This window comes from Chiloscyllium plagiosum, chromosome 2 (genome assembly GCF_004010195.1).
Source record: "Chiloscyllium plagiosum isolate BGI_BamShark_2017 chromosome 2, ASM401019v2, whole genome shotgun sequence".
In the NCBI taxonomy this organism is placed as follows: Eukaryota; Metazoa; Chordata; class Chondrichthyes; order Orectolobiformes; family Hemiscylliidae; genus Chiloscyllium; species Chiloscyllium plagiosum.
This window is the reverse complement of record NC_057711.1, coordinates 13,501,433-13,522,779: the sequence shown is the minus strand read 5'-3', so window position 1 is coordinate 13,522,779 and position 21,347 is coordinate 13,501,433. Positions and strand designations below refer to the sequence as shown.

Genomic DNA, 21,347 nt, shown 5'->3' with positions numbered 1-21,347 from the left:
AATTGCCCATAGTGTTAGGTAAGGGGTAAATGTAGGGATATGGGTGGGTTGCGCTTCGGCGGGTCGGTGTGGACTTGTTGGGCCGAAGGGCCTGTTTCCACACTGTAATGTAATGTAATCTAATCTAATCTAATATAATCATCAGAAACATTAACGCTGTTTCCCTCTCCACAGATGCTGCCAGACCTGCTGAGTTTCTCCAGCACTTGCTGTTTTGTCTCGGGTTTCTGGCCGTTGTGTATTTGGTTTTGCTATTTGATAGTGTTGGGCTGAAATGCCTCAGGATGATTGTGACCGTATTGAAGACGCTGGACACAGGCTGCTGTCGTTACTTTGCTGAGCATCAGTCAGCAGTGAGCGGCCGGGCACACCGTCACAACAGAGCAGCCCCTGGTTCTTGGGGGCTCTCGTTACCTCTGGTGAGCAAGTGGACGCCGAGTTTGACCTGTGAGAAGTTTCCACTGCCGATCTCGCCTCGCACGCGGTAGAACCCGATCCGCTTCCCCAGCGTCAGCTCCTTGACCGCCCGCTCATCGTGCGCCATCTCCTGTGACAGTTTCTCCAGAGGGGTCAGTCTACGTGGCTGCCCAGCCTCCTCCTCAAAGATCTCCGGCCGAGTGCTGTCCTCCGAGCTGTTGTCCCGACTCCACTGGGGATAGTGCTGGTTCACCATGGTGCCACCATTGGCATAGACTGTGGTCATAGTCTGGAATGGGCACTTCTCCGCGTTCAGAATGGGCTCTCCTTTCTAAGCCTACATCCCACCTGGATCTTGGCCCGTGCCCTGGTGGGTAATACTCTGACTGCGGAGATGAATGAAAAGGTTCTGGGTTCAAATCCCACTCCCGGTCTTGGGTACAACAGAGAAAAATCAAAGCTGACAATCCTAGCACACTGTCAAAGGGAGGCGCAGATTTTGTAAATGAAGGATCCACAAATCAGACTCTCTCACATGGGTGTGAGAAGTTCCATGGTCACGACTTTGTAGAGCAGGGCCCTCAGCTGATACCACTTAGAAAAAAACAGGTTATCTGGTTAATATTGTATTGCTGTTTGTGGAATCTTGCTGTATGCAAATCAGCTGCCAGGTTTCCAAATATTACAACAGTGATGACACTTCAAAAGTAATTCATTGGCTAATCAAGTGGTCCAGGATGTCCTGAAGTCGTGCAAGTCACTATATAAATGCAACTCTTTCTCAGCTGGCGTTCAAGGTCCAGGCCATGGAATAACTTGGCCTTCAGGGGCCTCCTGTTTCCCATGAGGCCCTTCACTGCCTTCCAGGTAAGAGCGTTAAACGGGCTAGAATGGACAAACCACAGAATGAGAAGGAAGGTCTATGGATAGTTTGACAGAGTAGTTATTTTTCTCTGAGCACAGACTGGGCGCAGCTTCCTCTTGTCTGTTGGTGGAGACTTCATTGGAGATTCACCAGCAAGGGGGCAAGCCTGTCACTCAAAACATACATCCTTCAGCCCTTCCTTTATATTTACTGAAAGCTGCCTCATGTTCCAACATCCCTCAGGAAACAGGTGAGCAGGAACTAATGTACCCAGGAGACTTCACTCATGGGAGGGAGATATAGCAGGTCAGGTGCAGAGATGGTGCAGGTACGTATTGGCTTAGCACACCTTCATTATTGGCAGTCGGTCCAGTGGAGAAAAGCCTCTCTCACTCTCTGAGCTTCAAAAGTCAGTTGATTATAATCCTTCCGTTTGTCTGAGCCGCTGTGCACACCTCTTTTTGCACTGTCAGCTCAGCTTCATTTTTCTGGTGTTGTTTAGAAGCTGCCTCGCAAACCCCAGGGGCATTGACAGGCGACTTACTGCCTCTTTGCTGGGTAATGATTGGTAGTATCTGAGCTGGTAGAGAAACTGGAGGAATGTGGAAAAGGAAAGTATGCCTTTCCTCGCTCGATTTGATATCTGTTTTGCAAATCAGTTTCTTTTCACTGGCCTTTTCCGTGCTGACAGTGGCGGGAGTAGCCAGGTCAAAGGTAAAATGTCCCAGGAGGTCAAACCTCTAATTCTCTGTCAGCTGTCTCGCTCTGTCTCCATCATCTTTGTACAGACATTGCCTCAGTAACTGCTCCAATCTGAGAGGGTTTGATCGTGACAATTCACCCTGCAGGAATAAGTCAGACAAATCTTGAGTTACCAAAGTTTTTCACAGGACTATGACTTTCAGAATAAACGATTTGAAAGAATAATAGCAGATGCGGCAAGGCTCAAACTCTGAGCACCGACTGCATAAACATAGTATTTCCGTGAGCTCGAAAGGTTGGTGGTGATTTAATTGGCCTGTTTAAAATGACATTGGAATTTCCTTTGGTCACAGATCAGGTGCAATCTCACTGTGGACTCTCACTAATTGCTCTGCGGGTGGCACGGTGGCACAGTGGTTAGCACTGCTGCCTCACAGCGCCAGAGACATGGTTCAATTCCTGCCTCGGGCAACTGTCTGTGTAGAGTTTGCACATTCTCCCCGTGTCTGCGTGGGTTTCCTCCCACAGTCCAAAAATGTGCAGGTTAGGTGAATTGGCCATGCTAAATTGCCTGTAGTGTTAGGTGAAAGGGTAAATGTAGGGGAATGGGTCTGGGTGGGTTGTTCTTCAGAGGGTCAGTGTGGACTTGTTGGGCCGAAGGGCCTGTGTCCACACTGTAACTAAGCTAATCTAATCAAAATCAGGGTGAGGTCATTCAGGGGCTGAAATCAGGAACCACTTTCACAGAAAGGTACATGGAATGTGAACAGTCCTTTGCATAAAGACAGAAAGATGTTTGTTTTTTTTTGTGGAATCTTGTGCTGGAAAAATTGTCTGTCACATTTCCTCCCTAATGGCAGTGACAATACTTCCAAAAGAGGTAAGGACATGACTACTGCATCACAATAACCTTTTATAAAGTCATTCAGCATGGACACACGTCCTTCAGTCCAACTTATCTGTGCCGACCAGACATCTAAATCTGACCTAGTTCCATTTGCCAGCATTTTGCCCATATCCCTCGAAACCCTTTCTGTTCATATACCCATCCAGATGCTTTTGAAATGTTTCAATTGTACCAGTCTCCATCACTTCCTCTGGCAGCTCATTACATACACACACCACACTCTGCATGAAGAAGTTACCCCTGAGGTCCTTTTAGAATCTTTCCCCTCTCACCGTAAACCTCTGTCCTCTGGTTTTGGACTCAATAGGGCTACCAGAGGAAGTGGTGGAGGCGAGGTTACAATCAGATCAGATGTGACTTTATTGAATGTTGGAGCATGCTCAGATCACAGAATGGTTACATTACAGAAGGAGGTCATTCAGCCCATCATGCCTGCACCAGTAGTAGCCCCTAGTTCCAATCTCTTTCCTTTTCCCCATATCCCTGCACACCATTTCTATCCAAATAACCATCCAATGTCCCTCTTGAATGCCCAAATGAACCTGCCTCCACCACATTTCCAGGCAGAGCATTCCATGATCAAGGGCTGAATGGCCTACCCTGCTCCTAATCTGTTTCTAAGAAAATAACCATCCTTGTGCTCAGCATCTTTAATGTGGTAAAGGTGTCCCTCACAGGAGTGTTATCAGAGATTATTTAACACTGAACCACATCAGGTATAGAGGGATTGGGCGGAGAAGCAGAGTGTTGCATTGAGGAGTTGATTTTAGGAGCTTTGTGAACTGTGTGTGTGTGCGTGCGAGAGAGTAGCAAAGGGATTTAAACCAAGGAAGCTCAATAGACCAGAATTAGAGGAATGCAAGGTTTTGGAGGGTTGGGAGGGGAGGGGGAGGGGAGGGGGGGGGTGAGAGGAAATTATAATGAGCTAGGAAATGAGGGCACCAAGAGTTTAGAATTCATCAATAAGAAGTGGTGAATGAAGTAGGCCATACAAACACTTGTTTAATGAGCAGCACGACACAGGCACTGACTACAAGGTGCTGGCTCAGAATGAAAGGGAAGCAACGACTCTATTTTCACATGTCTTTTACCTCCCACTCAAATGCAGCTTCAGATTATCAGGGGCTGCCCTATTGAAAAGTTCACTCCTGCGAGTCCCTGACAGAGTGCACCAGCACATATACAGTAGAGTGTACGACACCACACCACATCATCTTATTTTGATCTACAGACTGAAAATGTGAGAAATGCATTAAAAAGAACAGAAAACACTGTTTGATGATTTGGCAGAAGAAGTGAAATGAATTGCTGCATCTGAAACAATGTGATTTTAAAAATTCATTTAGTGGACGAGGGCGTCACTGGCTAGGCCAGCATTTATTGTCCATTATAATTGCTCAGATTCCATCACAGTCCATTACCTAAGTCTCTGGATCAAGAGTCTAATAATAATGCTAACTAGGCCATTGCCTTCATGAATGGATTTCATCAGGAAAGGAAGACCCTGGGGGTCCAACCAAGCAACCAATGAACTAAAGACTGATGGGAATATTGTGTGCAGTTCTGGTCTCCTTCTTATCGGAAAGATATTGTGAAACTTGAAAGGGTTCAGAAAAGATTTACAAGGATGTTGCCAAGGTTGGAGGATTTTAGTTGTAGAGAGAGGCTGAACAGGCTGGGGCTGTATTCCCTGGAGTGTCGGAGGCTGAGGGGTGACCTTATAGAGGTTTACAAAATTATGAGGGGCATGGATAGGATAAATAGACAAAGTCTTTTCACTGGGATCTGGGAGTCCAGAACTAGAGGGCATAGGTTTAGGGTGAGAGGGGAAAGATATAAAAGAGACCTAAGGGACAATGTTTTCATGCAGAGGGTGGTGCGTGGATGGAATGAGCTGTCAGAGTAAGTGGTGGAGGCTGGTACAATTGTAACATTTAAAAGGCATAGATTAGATTCCCTACAGTGTGGAAACAGGCCCTTCAGCTCAACAAGTTCACACCAACCCTCCAAAGACTAACCCACCCCTCCTCTGACTAATGTACCTAACAACTATGATAATTTAGCACGGCCAATTCACCTGACCTGCACATCTTTGGATTGTGGGAGGAAACCGGAGTCACCAGACAAAACCCACGCAGACATGGGGAGAATGTGCAAACTCCACACAGACAGTCGCTCGAGGCTGGGATCAAACCTGTGACCTTGGTGCTGTGAGGCGGCAGTGCTGACTACTGAGCCGCCATGCCACATGTGGATGGGTATATGAATAGGAAGGGTTTGGAGGGATATGGGCCTAGTGCTGGCAGGTGGATCAAGATTGGGTTGGGATATCTGGTCAACATGGATGGTTTGGACCGAAGGGTCTGTTTCCGTGCTGTACTTCTCTATGACTCTATGAACCGCGGATGCTGTAAATCAGAAACTAAAACAGAAATTGCTGGAAAAGCTCAGCAGGTCTGGCAGCATCTGTGGAGAAAAATCAGAGTTAACGTTTTGAGTCAGACGTTCTGAGGACTGATCATCATTGTGTGAATAGCAACGAGGTATCAAAGAATGGGCAAGGGGAATCCTTCCAATTTTGGGATTTTCGACAGAGCTGTATTGCTGTTTATTTTTTCTCTCTGCTCAAAATTTGGGTTTTATTTTTGCGTATCTATGTTTGTTTGTGTCTGTGCCTGTGTGTGTGTATGTGTGGGGTTGGGGTAGGAAAAATTTCAGGTGCTAAATTAGTAATCCTGTTCTCTTATTGTTCACTTTTATTGTCATCTTAATCTCACATTTCATCGAACCAATCCTCAGCTATCACAACTGGTCAACCACAGGATAGTTTCAGTGAAGGAGAATGTAGAGCTAACATCATTGCCTTTCAGTGTTTTTCTGACTTGGCTTTTTTGAAATCGTAGCTCCCCTATATGTTGTTAGTGTGACACTGTTCAGTCTCAGAACACCTACCCTTCAATAAACTTGCAGAGATGGAAGCCAAGGGTATCATCACTGCACTGGTCAACTCGAGATTCAAACTCTGGTGGACATGGGTTCAGATCCCACTCTAGCAGATAGTGCTCAGCTGTTAAACACATGGTAAGCACACACAATGCTGGAAAGCTACAGCCTAGGAGAGGCCCATTGTTCTTCTACTGATTCTTAGATTACTTAAAGTGTGGAAACAGGCCCTTCAGCCCAACAAGTCCATACCAACTCGCCGAAGTGCAACCCACCCAGACCCATTCCCCTACATTTACCCCTTCACCTAACACTACAGGCAATTTAGCATGGCCAATTCACCTAACCTGCACATTTTTGGACTGTGGGAGGAAACCGGAGCACCCGGAGGAAACCCACGCAGACACTGGGAGAATGTGCAAACTCCACACAGTCAGTCGCCTGAGGCGGGAATTGAACCCGGATCTCTGGCGCTGTGAGGCAGCAGTGCTAACCACTGTGCCACCGTGCCGTTGGAAGAGATACCTGATTGGACCCACTACTTCTGCTGTAACCCTGTGCTCCTTTTTTCATCAATTGTTTTATCAAGTGTGCGTTCCTTTTTAAAGTTATGATTAAAAACTGCCACCTCCACTCTTTCCTCGATCATCAAAGTACTACTGACCATCAGGGAGCTTGTGGTGCAGTGATATTGTCACTGGGCTTATAAATCTGAACCCTGGGTTATTGTTCCAGTGATGTGAGTTCAACTCGCACCCCAGCAGAGAGTGAAATTTGAGTTGAATTAAAACAAAAATCTGGAATAAAAGTTGGCAGAGTAGTGACCATCGCTGGATTGTTGTGTAAAAACCCATCTGGTTCACTAATGCCCTTTAGGGAAGGAAATCTGCCATCCTCGTCTGGTCTGGTCTGTGTGTGACTCCAGATCCACGGCAACATGGTTAACTCCTAACTGCCCTCTGGGCAATTAATCCTGGCCTTGCCTGTGATGCCCCCCATCCCATTAACAAACAAAAATAAATGATATGAAGTTTGAACATGACATTGACAAATTAGGATCTTAAATCTGAGCAAAGGATGTGAATTTAATAAATAAATCACGAATGATGACTATGAAATGGTTAATATCCTCCTTGGCAGTCCCCTTGCTGACATATCTGGTTTGCATGGGTTTTGTTTGTGCCAGTAGAGCAAACTGCAATTAACACTTACCATTAATACCTTCTCCAACACCATTAGCATTCCCTTTGTTTTTTGCTCTTGGGCACCTTTCCCATCTGTTCCACTTGCTCCACCTCTCTTAATATTTCTACAGCATAAAACCTTTTCAATTCCAAAGAAGAGTTATACTGGACTTGCAACATTGACTTTGTTCCTCTCTTGACACATTCTGCCAAAGCTGCTTGTTTCTTTGGCACTTCCTATTTTTATTTCAGATTTCCAGCATCTGCAGCACTTTAGTTTTAATTTTGATATTAAAAGATCCCATCTGGTTCAGCAACTCCCGCTGTGGGTCTGGAGTCACATGTACAGTAGGTATAAGTGACGATGGCAAATATCCTTCCCTAAAGGAAAATAATGAACTGATGTGGTTACAAAGTCACCTTTAGTTTTATTTCAGATGTTGCTAAACTCAAATTCACCCTCTGCCATAGTGGGATTTAAACACACATCACCAGAACATTAACCTGGCGTTCTGCATTACTAGCATCACCATTGACACCAATGACATCACCATTGATCCACTGCCTGACACAACTCGCTGCCCTTTTCAGTTGTCAATAGGATCCCCGAGCTCCTGGCTGAGGTATTGAAGTTCACACACGAAGTGGATCTGCTGATTCGATCTTGGCTGACCAGCTCCTTTATTTGTTAACGGTGATGGAGAGATTATTGTCTTTACACCATGCCACTAAGCACGCAATCTTTTTCCTGTATTCTGTCTCGTCATTGTTTGAGAGCTGATCTACAACAGTGGTGTCATCAGCAAAATTTATAAATGGAGTGGGGACAGAATTTGGCCACACAGTCATGCGTGTATAAGAAGTACAGTAAGGGGCTGAGTTCACAGCCTTATAGGGCACCGGTGTTGAGGGTTATCATGGGGGAGGTTCTGTTGCCTATTCTTACTGATTGTGGTCTTTGGATCAGGATGTCGAGGATCTAGGTACAGAGTTCGGGGGGAAGCAAGACCTCGCCTGTGATCATTTAGAGATGGGTTTGTTTGCAATTATGGTATTAAAGGTTGAACTGTAATCAATATGTAGGAGCCTGATGTAGGTATCCTTTTTATCCAGATGTTCCAGGGATGAGTGTAGGGCCAACGAGATGGCACTTGCTGTAGACCTGAAGGCAAATTGCAAAGGATCAAGGCAACATGGTAAGCTGAAGTTGATGTGAGCCATGAGTAACCTCGCTTCTGGATGTAGGTTTGCTCGCTGAGCTGGAAGATTCATTTTCAGATGTTTCGTCACGGTAACATCTTCAGTGAGTCTCCAGACGAAGCATTACTGATGATTCCTGCTTTCTATTTATATGTTTGGGGTTCCTTGGATTGGTGATGTAATTTCCTGTGGTGACGTCATTTCCTATGGAGATGTGATTTCTTTTTCTCAGGAGGTAGTAAATGGGGTCCCAGTCAATGTGTTTGTTGATAGAGTTCCGGTTGGAATGCCATGCTTCTTGGAATTCTCATGCGTGTCTCTGTTTGGGTTGTCCTAGGATGGTTGTGTTGTCCCAGTCAAAGTGGTGTCCTTCCTCATCCATATGTAAGGATACTAGTGAGAGAGGATCATGTCTTTTTGTGGCTACTTGGTGTTCATGTATCTTGGTGGCTAGTTTTCTGCTTTTTTGTCCAAAGTAGTGTTTGTTACAGTCCTTGCACGGTATTTTGTATATAACATTAGTTTTGCTTGTTGTTTGTATAGAGTCTTTCAAGTTCATTAGCTACTGTTTTAGTATGTTGGTGGGTTTATGGGCTACCATTATGCCAAGGGGTCTGAGTAGTCTGGCAGTCATTTCTGAGATGCCTTTGATGTAGGGGAGAGTGGCTAGGGTTTCTGGACGTGTTTTGTCTGCCTGTTTGGATTTGTTGCTGAGAAGTCAGCGGACTCGATTCATTGGGTACCCATTCTTTTTGAATGCACTGCATAGATGATTTTCCTCTGTCTGCATAGTTCCTCTGTGCTGCAGTGTGTGGTGGCAATGATGTTCTGATGCAGCTTCATTTGTGGGTGTTGGGCTGATTGCTTCTGTAGTTCAATATTTGGACCGTATGTGTTGTTTCCCTGTGGACGCTGGTTTGAAGTTCTCCATTGGCTGTTCACTCTACTGTGACATCTAGGAACGGCAGTTTATTGTTGTTTTCCTCCTCTTTAGTGAATTTTATGCCAATAAGGGTATTATTGATGGTCTTGAAGGCTTCCTCTAATTTGTTTCATTGATGATAAAGGTGTCATCCAGGTAGCAGACCTAGAGTTTGGGGGTTGGATGGTTGGCAGAGCTGTTTGTTTGAGTCTCTGCATTACTGCCTCTGTTAAGAATCCTGATATCGGAGATTCCCTGGGTGTTCTGTTGGTTCGTCTGTAGGTTTTGTTGTTGAAGGGGAAGTGGGTGGTAAGGCATACGTCCACTAGCTTGACAATACTGTCCTTAGTGATGAAGTTAGTGGTGTTTGGTATATATGTCTTTGGCTCTTCCAATAGTGTAGTTAGTGTTTCTTGGCTAGGTTGATGTTGATTGATGTGAACAGGGCTATTACATCAAACGAGTTGAGAAGTGTGGTGCTGGAAAAACACAGCAGGCCAGGCAACATCCGAGGAGCAGGAGAATCGACGTTTCGGGCATTCAGCATCTGCTGTCTCCAGCATCTGCAGTCTTCACTTTCTCCTATTACATCAAAGGAGACCATTATTTTGTCCTCTTCTATCTTGGTGTCTTTGATGGTCTTCAGGAATTCTTGGATGAAGTGGATGGAGTGGTGTGAGTCTTCTACCAAGTATTTTAGTCTTTGGTGTAACTCCTTGGCTAATCTGTCAGGTAGCGAGACTATGGATCTGAGGGGGGCTCCTGGTTTGTAAATTTTGGGTAATCCATAGAAACATGGTGTGTTGGATCTGTCTGGTTTCATTTTTTGGAAGTCGGTCTTATTTATTTCTTCAGACTTCTGAAGTGTTTTGAGTAGGGCTGTGATTCGGTTCTCTAGTTGTGGAGTCGGGTCTATCGCCACCTGTTGGTAAGTGTTGGTATCTGTAAGTAGTGCGTTCGCTTTTTCAATGGTGTCTCTTTGATTTAAAATGACTGTCAAGCATCCCTCGTCTGCAGGTAGGATAAAAATGTTTTTATCTTTTTTTTGGTCTTTCTAGTACTTTCCTTTCTTGTGTATTGAATGTGTTTCCTTCCTTTTTCCTGCTTAACGTTAGTGCAACTACCTGTCTGATGGCTTGCTGGGTTTCTTCTGTGAGTTGGTTGTCTTTCAGTGTTGTTTCTAAGGTTGCTAAAATATCTTTCTTGTCTGCATCCTGGAAGTTGTAATTTAATCCTCTTACTAAGACGAACTTTTCAGTGTGTGTTAAGGGTCGGTCAGATAAGCTTTTTATCCATGCTTCTGTGCTGTCAGTGTTGTTATTTTGTGTAAGTTTGTCTAGTTTTTTATGCAGGTCTGGTTTTTTCATTTTCTGTGTTTGTCGCTGTGTAATATCTATGGTTTGTTGTACTGTGTCTGTCCATTCATGGTCTGTTGCATGAGTGAGTAATCACTCCGTAATTCGGGAAGGTCAGAGCCACCGGGCAGGAGTCATTGAGGCTTATTGCATGATTTTTCTTTGGCAGCGGGATGATGGTGGTGGACAGGATTTCACATTGTGGTAAGTTGACTTGCTAAGTTTCTCCAGCAATTTCTGCTTTTGTTGTTGATAAAGAGAGATTGTTCCCATTGTGGATGGATTGAGAACCAAAAGGTACTGTTGGTAAAGGAGGCAACAGAAACATAAGGGGAAACCTTTTCAAGCAGGGAGTAGTTAGGGTCTGGACTGTACTGTTTGAGAGTGTGGGGGAGACAGGTTCACTCGAGTAGTTAGGGTCTGGAATGTACTGTCTGAGAGTGTGGGGGAGACAGGTTCAACTCGAGTAGTTAGGGTCTGGACTGTACTGTTTGAGAGTGTGGGGGAGACAGGTTCAACTCGAGTAGTTAGGGTCAGGAATGTACTGTCTGAGAGTGTGGGGGAGACAGGTTCACTCGTGTAGTTAGGGTCTGGACTGTACTGTTTGAGAGTGTGGGGGAGACAGGTTCAACTCGAGTAGTTAGGGTCTGGAATGTACTGTCTGAGAGTGTGAGGGAGGCAGATGCACACAATCTTTCTAATCGGTATTAGTTTGTAGTAAGAACGCAAAGTAAGAATGCACTGGGCTCCAGGAATTAGGCTGGAGAATGACACTAAGGGAATGCAATTCAGGGTCAGTACAGCCATGCCAGGCTGAATGTTGACAGCACACGATGAGACAATTCTAGGTCAAGAACCAGACTGGTCTATATAATCTATTCTCAGAATCTAACATTGACGGCCCTGGAATATGCTGTTAATCGAATGAGACCCTGTTCGAGGCCGATCTATCATCTTGGAGGAGACTGTTCATAATGTTTTAACCAGAGCCTGGTCTAGTTGCTGTCAATTCCCCTCCCCTTCGTCTTCCAGCAATATGAATCTTCACATTCTGTTAGTCTTGGTGATTCTTTTCGTACCTGGCACCCACATTTTAATGATCAGTTTACATTGACTGGCTGAGTCTCTTCAAACCCTGCTGTTTAACTTTTTGAAAATATACATGTATTGAACCATTCTTACTGCAAAACACATGACCTCACACATACATGCATTAGAATGAAACAGCCAAAGTTTTCCCCTCCAGTTTAATCTATCTATGTCTCTTTGTCATTTTATGGTCCAATCTACAACAATGCTCTTTCAACCACACAACCTTAGTGCTATCAGTACGTTTTGTTATGCAGTCCTCTATCTAGCTGATGTATAGTTGACAGCCTCACACAGCCCCTTGTAGGCTATCAAGGATATCCTCATCCCACCTTTCCCAATAACTTTGTCCATCGTCGTTCAAAACCAGCTCCTCCACATCATTTCCCTATAATTACAAGGCCTGGCAAACCTACAATCCACACCACTACTTTTCCACAAGGTCTACATTCTGCATGTGAAACTTTACTGAATTCCCTCCAAAAGCCCGCATCAATTAAATTATTTCAATCAGTGATCAATCAATTAAAGCCATTTTCTGTGTCTGGTGCTTCAGCTAACTAATCTGATTTACTGCCAGAGGAAGTAAGTATTGTCCCAACCCTTTACAAATCCATGTTGTTCTCACTAATGAGCTCAAATTTCTCAAGTGTTCAGTCAGCTGGAGCTTAATCACAGGTTCGAGCTGCAGGCATCACGCTAACGGGTCTATCCGTTCCTGTTTTAACTCGAGGCAAAACTCTAGATGAATGCCTCATCTTCCACCATGGGGACCGTCCAATCCCATGGCATCAATGAGGATTTCACCAGTTTCCTCATTTCCCCTCCCCCCACCTTATCCCAGTTCCAGCTCAGCACCATCCTCATGACGTGTCCCACCTTCAATTTTCCTTCCCACCTATCAGCTCCACCCTCCCCTCCGACCTATCACAATTACCCCCACCTCCATCCACCTATTGCGCTCTCAGCTACCTTCCCCCCAGGCCCACCCCCAGCTCATTTATCTCTCCACCCCTGAGGCTCCCAGCCTCATTCCTGATGAAGGGCTTTTGCCTGAAACATCGGTTTTCCTGCTCCTCGGATGCTGCCTGACCTGCTGTGCTTTTCCAGCACCACGATCTCAACTCCTGCTTTAACTCTATCTCTCAGCTTCATTTAACTGCACAACTGTGTTTATTGATCTTTAGTCAGTCATGGGATGTATCCCACTCCCTAACTACCCTTTATTGCCCACTTTCAGAGGGCAGTCAACAGTCAATCAGGGACCCTCTTGTGGTGTAAAGGTAGAATCCCTAACCCCTAAACCAAAAGGCCTTGGTGCTTCAGGAGTGTGTAATATCACCTCAGAACTGGTTGATTAGAAAAAAAAATAGGTTAAATTTTTTAAAACTTCAATCAGCCATGATCCTATTAAATGATAGAACAGGCTCAGGGCGCCAATTTCTTATGGTCTTATTTCATGAACATGGATTTCAAGTCATCTGCAATCAGACCAGGTAAGCACAGCGGATTTCCTTCCCCGTGGGGCATTAGTAAAAGATATTTTCAAATCAACCTGTTCAGAGATCTTGGAGCAGGTGGGACTTGAATCTGGGTTTTCTGGCTCAGAGGCAGGGACACTACCACTGCACCATAACAGCCCAAATAAGGGTATTAGTGGACCCAACAGGATTTTTTGCACCACTCAATGATAAGTTCATGATCCATAATAATGGCTAAATCATATATAATTCTCAAACTTACTTCCTTTCAAACCTCGAGATGGGATCCATCCAATCCTGGGAATTTATCAGTCATTAAGACCACTATTATTTCCCAGGGACTTATTCCCAGGAATGTCAGGATAATGATTCATTACTTCAACCACGAAGACCGACACATAGTTATTACTGAAATCCTTTGATCATCTTAAATATCTTCACCAGATCACTACTCTCATTCACAGTTAAGTAGCAAGCTAATTAGCTCCTTTTATTTTGCAGGTTGAACTATAAATGGAAGCAAATCCATGAGTAACTTTCAAAAGGAATTTAAGTATATGCTACAGATCTTTGAAAAAGGGCTGTTTGTTGTTTTGTAAAGGAGAGGAGCTGGGTTCAAGTCTCAGCCACCCTGGCTGTGTGTCTGAACAGGTCGATTTGAAAATGTTTTGCTTCGGTCCATTATGCTTCCATGCGCGCTTGGAAATAGCTCTTTCCCCATCGGCCATGAAAACAACCTTTCACAGATATTTTCAAATCACTCTGTTCAGAGATGTTATTGTACAGTTCTGGAGTAGGTGGGACTTGAAACTGGGTCCCCTTTATAAACAAAAAGCTACCAGGGTCAATTGGCAAGTTTTCAAAAAGTCAGCAGAGAGCCCGTGGGCCAAATGGTATTGTGTGTAGTATGGTTTGATAAAACACGATATGGAGGGGCCGCTGTTGGACTGGGGAGGACAAAGTTAAAAATCAAACAACACCAGGTTATGTTCCAACAGGTTTATTTGGAAGCACTAGCTTTCAGAGCGCTGATCCTTCATCAGGTGATTGTGAAGCAGGACCATAAGACACAGAATTTGTAGCAAAAGATTACATCTTTTAGAATGGGTTGCAGGTTTCGGTTGCAGGTTCATGAACCAAAATCTGCAACCCATTCTAAAAGATGAAAGACTCAACAGCAATCTATACTGCTGTGTTCAATATATTGTTTCAGTTGCATGACACTGTGATCTTTTGCTGTAAATTCTGTGTCTTATGATCCTACTCCACAGCTACCTGATGAAGGAGCAGCACTCCGGAAGCTAGTGCATCCAAATAAACCTGTTGGACTATAACCTGGTGTTGTGTGGTTTTTAACTTTGATAAAACCATGTGAGAGCAGAGCTTATGGATCATTCCTCAACCTTTTAAATAATGCAGGATGAGTTATTAATTATTAGCATGCTGCAGTTTCAGGTGTACATGCCTCTCACAAAGAGCCATTTACAGTCTGTTTCCAGGCATAGTTAAGGCTATGGTTGATTTCTTTTTGCCATTACAATGTTGGGGTTGAGTCACCAACTGTTCAGTCTGTGCTTGCTGCATCACTGTTCAGGCTGACTAAAGAACCAGTGAGTGTAATAATGGACTCTCCCCAGTGTCTCTCCATATTTAGACATTAGGAGGGACAGCAGACTTCAGACTGGAGCTTCAACTCTCCCAGGAAATACTAAAAAAGCCTAAATCATTTCATTCTAAAGAACAGGAAGCCACGGCATGAAGTCAGAGACAACTCAAAGGTTATGGAAAGGTTCAGTAGGGTACAAAGTTGAGAATTGTTATCAGAGAAACCAGAATGAGAGACAGCCACGAATAAATTCCAAATCCACGAACATTTCCATCTGGAAGGACAAGGGCAGCAGATACATGGGAACATCACCCCCTGCAAGTTCCCCTCCATCTTGACTCAGAAATACATTGTTGAAACTTTATTGCTGGAACAGCACAGCAGGTCAGGCAGCATCCAGGGAACAGGAGATTCGACGTTTCGGGCACAGGCCCTTCTTCCTGAAGAAGGGCCTGTGCCCGAAACGTCGAATCTCCTGTTCCCTGGATGCTGCCTGACCTGCTGTGCTGTTCCAGCAATAAAGTTTCAACTTTGATCTCCAGCATCTGCAGACCTCACTTTCTCCTCAGAAATACATTGCCAGTCCTTCACTGTCACTGGTTGAAAATAGTTCTTCCATGAAACATAGACTTCACTCGCAAAGCCAACATCCCTGCTTGGCTATTTACAGGACAGTTAAAAGTCAACCACTATGGTTTAGGTCAGGAGTCATGTGTAGGCCAGACACGGTAAGGATGGCAGATTTCTCTCCTTGAAGGGCATTAGTGAACCAGATGGATTTTTTTTTCCAGTAATCATTTTTAATGGTAACTTCTATAAATGTGCGAAGACAGAAAGATTAGTTACGAGAAATGTAAGTCTCTTCCAGTCAGAAATTATAATGAGGAACAAAGAAATGGCAGAAGAATTGAACACATACTTTGGTTGTGTCTTCATAAAAGTGAGCACAAATAAACTTGCAGAAATTAAGGAACTAAGGGTCTAGTGAGAGTGTGGAATTGAAGCAAATTAGTTTCAGAAAGAAAATAAGGTTAAAGACTGACAAGTCACCAGAGCCCGATCAACTACATCCTAAAGAACTAAAAGTCCTGGAAACATTCCTTTTTAAATAATTGGGTTAGATTTGCCACCCTCCAGTCTGGAGGAAGTGCTTCTGTGGGCCCCGGAGCATTTCCTCCAGATCGAAGGGTGGCAAATCTAACCCAATTATTTAAAAAGGAAGCAGAAAACATACAGAATTACAGACCAGAAAAACAGAAATGCTAGAGTCTACTATGAAAGATGTTATAACAACACTTGGAAAGCATTAAACGCATTTGACGGGTTTATGAAAGGCAAACCATGCTTAATGGGAGTTTTTGAGGCTGTAACTAGTAGAATAGAGGAGGGAGAGCCAGCTGATGTGGTGTATTTGAATTTTCAGAAGGCTTTTGATGAGGTCCTGCAGAAGAGGTTAGTGGGCAAAGTTGAAGGACTTGGGTAGGGGGCAATACATTGGCATGGATTGAGAACTGGTTGACAGAAAGAATAAATGGATCTTTTTCCAACTAGGGTACTACAGGAATCAGTGCTTGGACCCCAGCTATTCATAATATATAATGAATGACCTGGATAAGGGAACCAAATGTAATATTTCTAAGTTTACTGATGAGGCTAAACTGGGGTGGGATTGTGTATTGTAAAGTGGATGCAAGAAGGCTTCAAGGTAAACTAGACAAGTTGAGTGAGTGAGCAAACATATGACAGATGCAGTAGAAGTAAAGGTAAAGTCACCATATTCTTATCATGCCATGGGGATGCTCTCATTGGAAAGAGATGATCTGGTGGTGGGTTAACCTGAGAGTCACCACTTTGAGAAGAAGAATCCTCTATGGTAACCTCTATGCAAGAATTAAACCCATGCTGTTAGTATCACTCTGCATCACACACCAGCCATCTAGCTAGTTGAGCTAACCAACTCCCGAGAGATACAGTACATGGCTAAATGTGAAGTTATACACTTCATATTAAGGGATTTGGGTGTCGTTGTACACCAGTCAATGATAGCAAACAGGCAGATGCAACAAGCAATTAGGAAGGCAAATAGTACATTGGTCTTTATTGCAAGAGGGTTTGAGTTCAAAAACAGGGATGTCTTACTGCATTTATACAGGGAGGAGAAAATGAGGACTGCAGATGCTGGAGATCAGAGTCGAGAGTGTGGTGCTGGAAAAGCACAGCAGGTCAGGCAGCATCCGAGGAGCAGGAGAATCGACGTTTCGGGCATAAGCCCTTCATCATGAATACAGGGAATGGGTGAGACCACAGCTGGAGAATTGTGTATAGTTTTGCTCTTTCTACCTAAGAAAGGATATACTTACCGTTGAAGGAGTGTAGGGGAGGTTTGCTCGGCTAATTACCAGGGATGGCAGGACTGTTGTGTGAGGAGAGATAGTTCACCTGGGTCTGCATTCATTAGAGTTTAGAAGGATGAAAGGGAATCTGATTGAAGCATACAAAATCCAAACAGAGCTGAACAGACTAGATGTAGAGAATATAGGCTCATGTTATGGGACAGACCATTTTGGACAGAGATTAGTAAAGATTTCTTCACTGAAAGGATTGGTGAATCTGTGGAATTATTTACCACAGAAGACTGTGGAGGCCAAGACACTGAATATATTCAAAAAAGAGATAGATATGTTTTTAGATTTTAAAGGCATCAAGGGAAAGTGGGAATGTGTTATTGAGATCGAGGATCAGCCATGAAAACAGGACAGATTTGAAGGGTCAAATGGCTGATTCTGCTCCTAGTTTCTAAGTTTCATCGCACCATTATGGAGATGAGCCCCAATTCCTGATGTAGTATTAACTGGACAGAAATACCACCAGCAGCTCTGGTGAGGTTTGAATCAGTCTTCCCAGAATATAATCTCCAGCCTTTGGAATATGCTGCTACATCATTACTTCCTCAGGAAACTGGTTAAATGTTTGATGGAGACAGTGTAGAGGGAGCTTTACTCTGTATCTAACCCTATTCTATCCCTGTCCTATGAGTGTTTAATGGGGACAGTGCAGAGGGAGCTTTACTCTGTATCTAACCCCATTCTGTCCCTGTCTCTGAGTCTTTGATGGGGACAGTGTAGAGAGTGCCTTACTCTGTATCTAACCCCTTTCCTCCCCTGTCCCTATGAGTGTTTGATGGGGATAGTGTAGAGGGAGCTTTATTCTGTATCTAACCCCGTGCTGTCCCTGTCCTGGGAGTGTTTGATGGGGAACAGTGTAGAGGCAGCTTTACTCTGTGTCTAACCCCGTGCTGTCCCTGTCCTGGGAGTGTTTGATGGGGAACAGTGTAGAGGCAGCTTTACTCTGTATCTAACCCCGTGCTGTCCCTGCCATGGGAGTATTTGATGGGGACATGGTTACCATGAACAGAAATGCATTCTCCCACCCTGCACCAAAATTCAGTCAACAAACACATAACACTCTCAATACCCTCACATTTTACACACCGAATGAGGAGATTGAAAGGATTAGAAAGATTTTGTTTAAGAAATTAAGCTTAATATTTACCTTTGTTGACCGATTCCTCTTACTAATCTGCTCTCTACACAGATTAAACTGCAGTGGATTAATGCGCACACTGCACACAGCACAAGAATCATCGTCACCTAGACAACCATCAGGAAGTGTCGCTATTAATCCGCTCCAACCATGTTGTGCCTGACACCAAAACACAGCACACAATAAAAACGAGCAGAGAGAGAGAAAGAATAAGTGTGTGAGAAAGAAATATCAGAGTGATAGAGATGAGAAAGAAACAAAATAAGACTGAGTCAGGGACAGAACAAGAGAGAGCAAGAGGTATATAGGTAGAGAATGCATGAGACAGAGAGAGACAGACAGATAGAATGAGAGAGAAAATGAGAGAGAGCACTAGAGAGAGAATGAAAGATAGAGAATATGAGAGAGAAAAATGAGACAGCGAAAACGAGACAGAGAGAAAATGAGAGAGAGGGAGCGGGGGTGAGAAGAGAAAGAGAGAAAACGAGACAGAGAAAATGAGCAAGAACAAGAGAGCAATAGCTAGAGAGAAAGAGAGTGAGAGAGAGAGACATGAGAGACCACAAGCAAAGGAGATAGCGAGAGAGAGAATGAGAGATACAGTCGTACAAATGTACAGCGTAAAAGCAGAAACTTTGGTCCAAATCATCCGTGCTGACCAGATATCCTAGATAAATCTAGTCCCATTTGCTAGCACTTGGCCCATATCCCTCTTAAACCCTTCCTATTCATAAACCATTCAGATGCTTTTTAAATGATGTAACTGTACCAGCCTCCACCAGTTCCTCTGGCAGCTCATTCCATACATGTACCATCCTCTGCGTGAAATAGTTGCTGCTTAGGTCCCTTTTGAATCTTTCCCCTCTCACCCTAAACCTATGCCCACTAGTTTTGCACTCCCCCCTTGTCTATTTACCCTATCCATGCCCTTGATAGAGAATGAGAAAGAGATACCTAGAAAGAGAAAATGAAAGAGTGAGAGTGACCGAGAGCAAGGGACAGAGAGACAGCGCGAAGGTGAATGAGATACGGTGAGAGAGCCAAGAAAACGAGAGAGATATAATGAGGCAGAAGGATTTAGTGGGTTGGTTGAGAGAAGCAAATAAACTGAACTGAGATTGTTTTAGCAGTTGCTGGGCCTCAAAGGGAAACAAAGCCTAGGCTAATCCGTACAACTGGTCCCCTCATCCTAAATCAGAGCAAGTCCCATTCACCAACCCATGCTCACTAACCCACACTGGCTCCCAAAAAAGTCAGGGCTAGTTTAAAAATTTCATCTTCATTTTCAAATCCCTTCATGTACTCAACCAACGCTTTCTATCTCTGTAACTTATTCCAGCCCCACCACCCTCTGAGATCTCTGTCTACCTCTCAATTTGGCCTCTGTCAAGTTTCACTGCTGGCTGCATGTTCAGTTGCTGGGCCCCAAGCTCTGGAATTCCCTCCCTAAACCTCTCCACCTCTCTCTCTACCTTTAAGACATCCTTTGTGATGAAGCTCTTGGTTGTCTACCTTCATATTCCTTTATATTTCTCAGGTTTGTTTTGGTTTTTTGGGAGGAAGGGAGTTGGGAAGAAGAGAAGGAGGTGAAGGCGTTGGAATGAAGGTACTAGATTTGGGGTGCCAACATGAGTGAACGTTTCTTTGGTGCTTTCTTGATCTCAGGATTTCCCAAAGAGTGTTGCCACACATTAAGCATGTCTGAAGACAGACACAGAAAAAAAAAATTTGGTGTTATGGGCAGAGGGAAAGATGGGAATTGGACTCTGTCCACAGGGTGCTCTGTTGATGATCCTTTTAGCTTGTCAGGACTTGCTACTCCTCCATCTTCCTTCTCCAGGTACCTCTCACTTACAGGAAGCACGTGGCAATTGCTTCACAACTTATCAAGCTCCGACTTATTGGATGAAAGCCATAAGCTTACATTGATGAATGGGGGCATTCTTCAGGCTCGAGGCATGTGTTTCTTTTCCTGCAGAGGAAAGGACAACACATTCCTTTCCAGGGCTTTGGGAGGCTTTTCTGACCAAAATTGCACATCCACAAGCAGTTCAGCTCCCTGCGAGCCAATCACTTCATTGTTGACAAGCAGAAGGTCTCTGTCACTGACAATTGGTCACCATTTCACAGGTCAATCAGCTACTTGTCGCTGGTCAAATCTCCCTTCATTTACCAACTCCCATTGGCCCCAGCTTGTCTCCAGTAACCTCCTCCACTGCTTAAATGAGCAGCAACGTAAACAGTACCTATAATCAGGGTCAGATAACTTAATTTCAAAAAGTTTGGGGTGACATGGTGGCTCACTGCTGCCTCACAGCACCAGGGACCCAGGTTCAATTCCAGCCTCAGGCAACTGTCTGTGTGGAGTTTGCACATTCTCCCAGTGTCTGCGTGGGTTTCTTCCCACAATCCAAAAGATGTGCAGGTCAGGTGAATTGGCCATGCTGAATTGCCCATAGTGTTAGGTGCATTAGATAGAGGGAAATGGGCCTGGGTGGGTTACTCTTTAAAGGGTCAGTGTGGACTGTCGGGCTGAAGAGCCTGTTTCCACACTGTAGGGAATCTAATCTAAACAAGCCTTGTTTATAAAACAGTCCTTTCCCCATTTCAAATACACAGAAAAATGTTTAAAAATATGAATTTTATATTGGTCTGACCTATGATTCAGTGGTTAGCACTTCTGCCTCATAGTGCAAGGACCCCATGTTCGATTCCACCCTCGGGCAACTGTGACTGTGTGGAGTTTGCATATTCTTCCCGTGTCTGCGTGGGTTTCCTCCGGGTGCTCCGGTTTCCTCCCACAGTCCAAAGATGTGCAGGTTAGGTAGATTGGCCATGAGGAATGCAGGGTTACAGGGATAGGTTGAGGGACTGGGTCTGGGTGTAATGCTCTCCGGAGGGTCCCTGAGCCAGCTTCCACAATGTCAGGATTCAATGATACATGTGACTCCAGACCACAGAAATGTAGTTGACTCTTCCCTCTGAGCTGGATCAGCAAGTTACTCAACTTTGCAACCAGCCAGTGACACCTGTAACCCCTCAGTGAATGAAAAGAGAGTGGAGTTCACAATTAATCGTTCCCAAATGGTTCAGTAACTACCTTAGGACATATCGGTGTTTCTCCTGATTTCCA

General features: G+C 44.3%; 1 protein-coding gene across 2 annotated transcripts in view; it reads right to left on the bottom strand.

The window, feature by feature from the left end:
- The window catches only part of LOC122557058 (serine/threonine-protein kinase NIM1-like), a 29,372-nt gene extending 11,061 nt beyond the window's left edge, over window positions 1-18,311 (bottom strand). The window contains exons 1-2 of one of the 2 annotated variants that reach the window (XM_043704321.1): window positions 18,224-18,311; window positions 415-2,124 (exon numbers count right to left, since the gene is read on the bottom strand). In XM_043704321.1, coding sequence (XP_043560256.1) covers window positions 415-703 — 289 coding nt within the window. In that variant the 5' untranslated portion in view covers window positions 704-2,124; window positions 18,224-18,311. Of the gene's footprint in view, window positions 1-414; window positions 2,125-7,046; window positions 7,400-18,223 lie in introns of those variants that run through there. The other variant, XM_043704314.1, reaches the window with a different exon arrangement.
- Window positions 18,312-21,347: the final 3,036 nt, after the last annotated feature.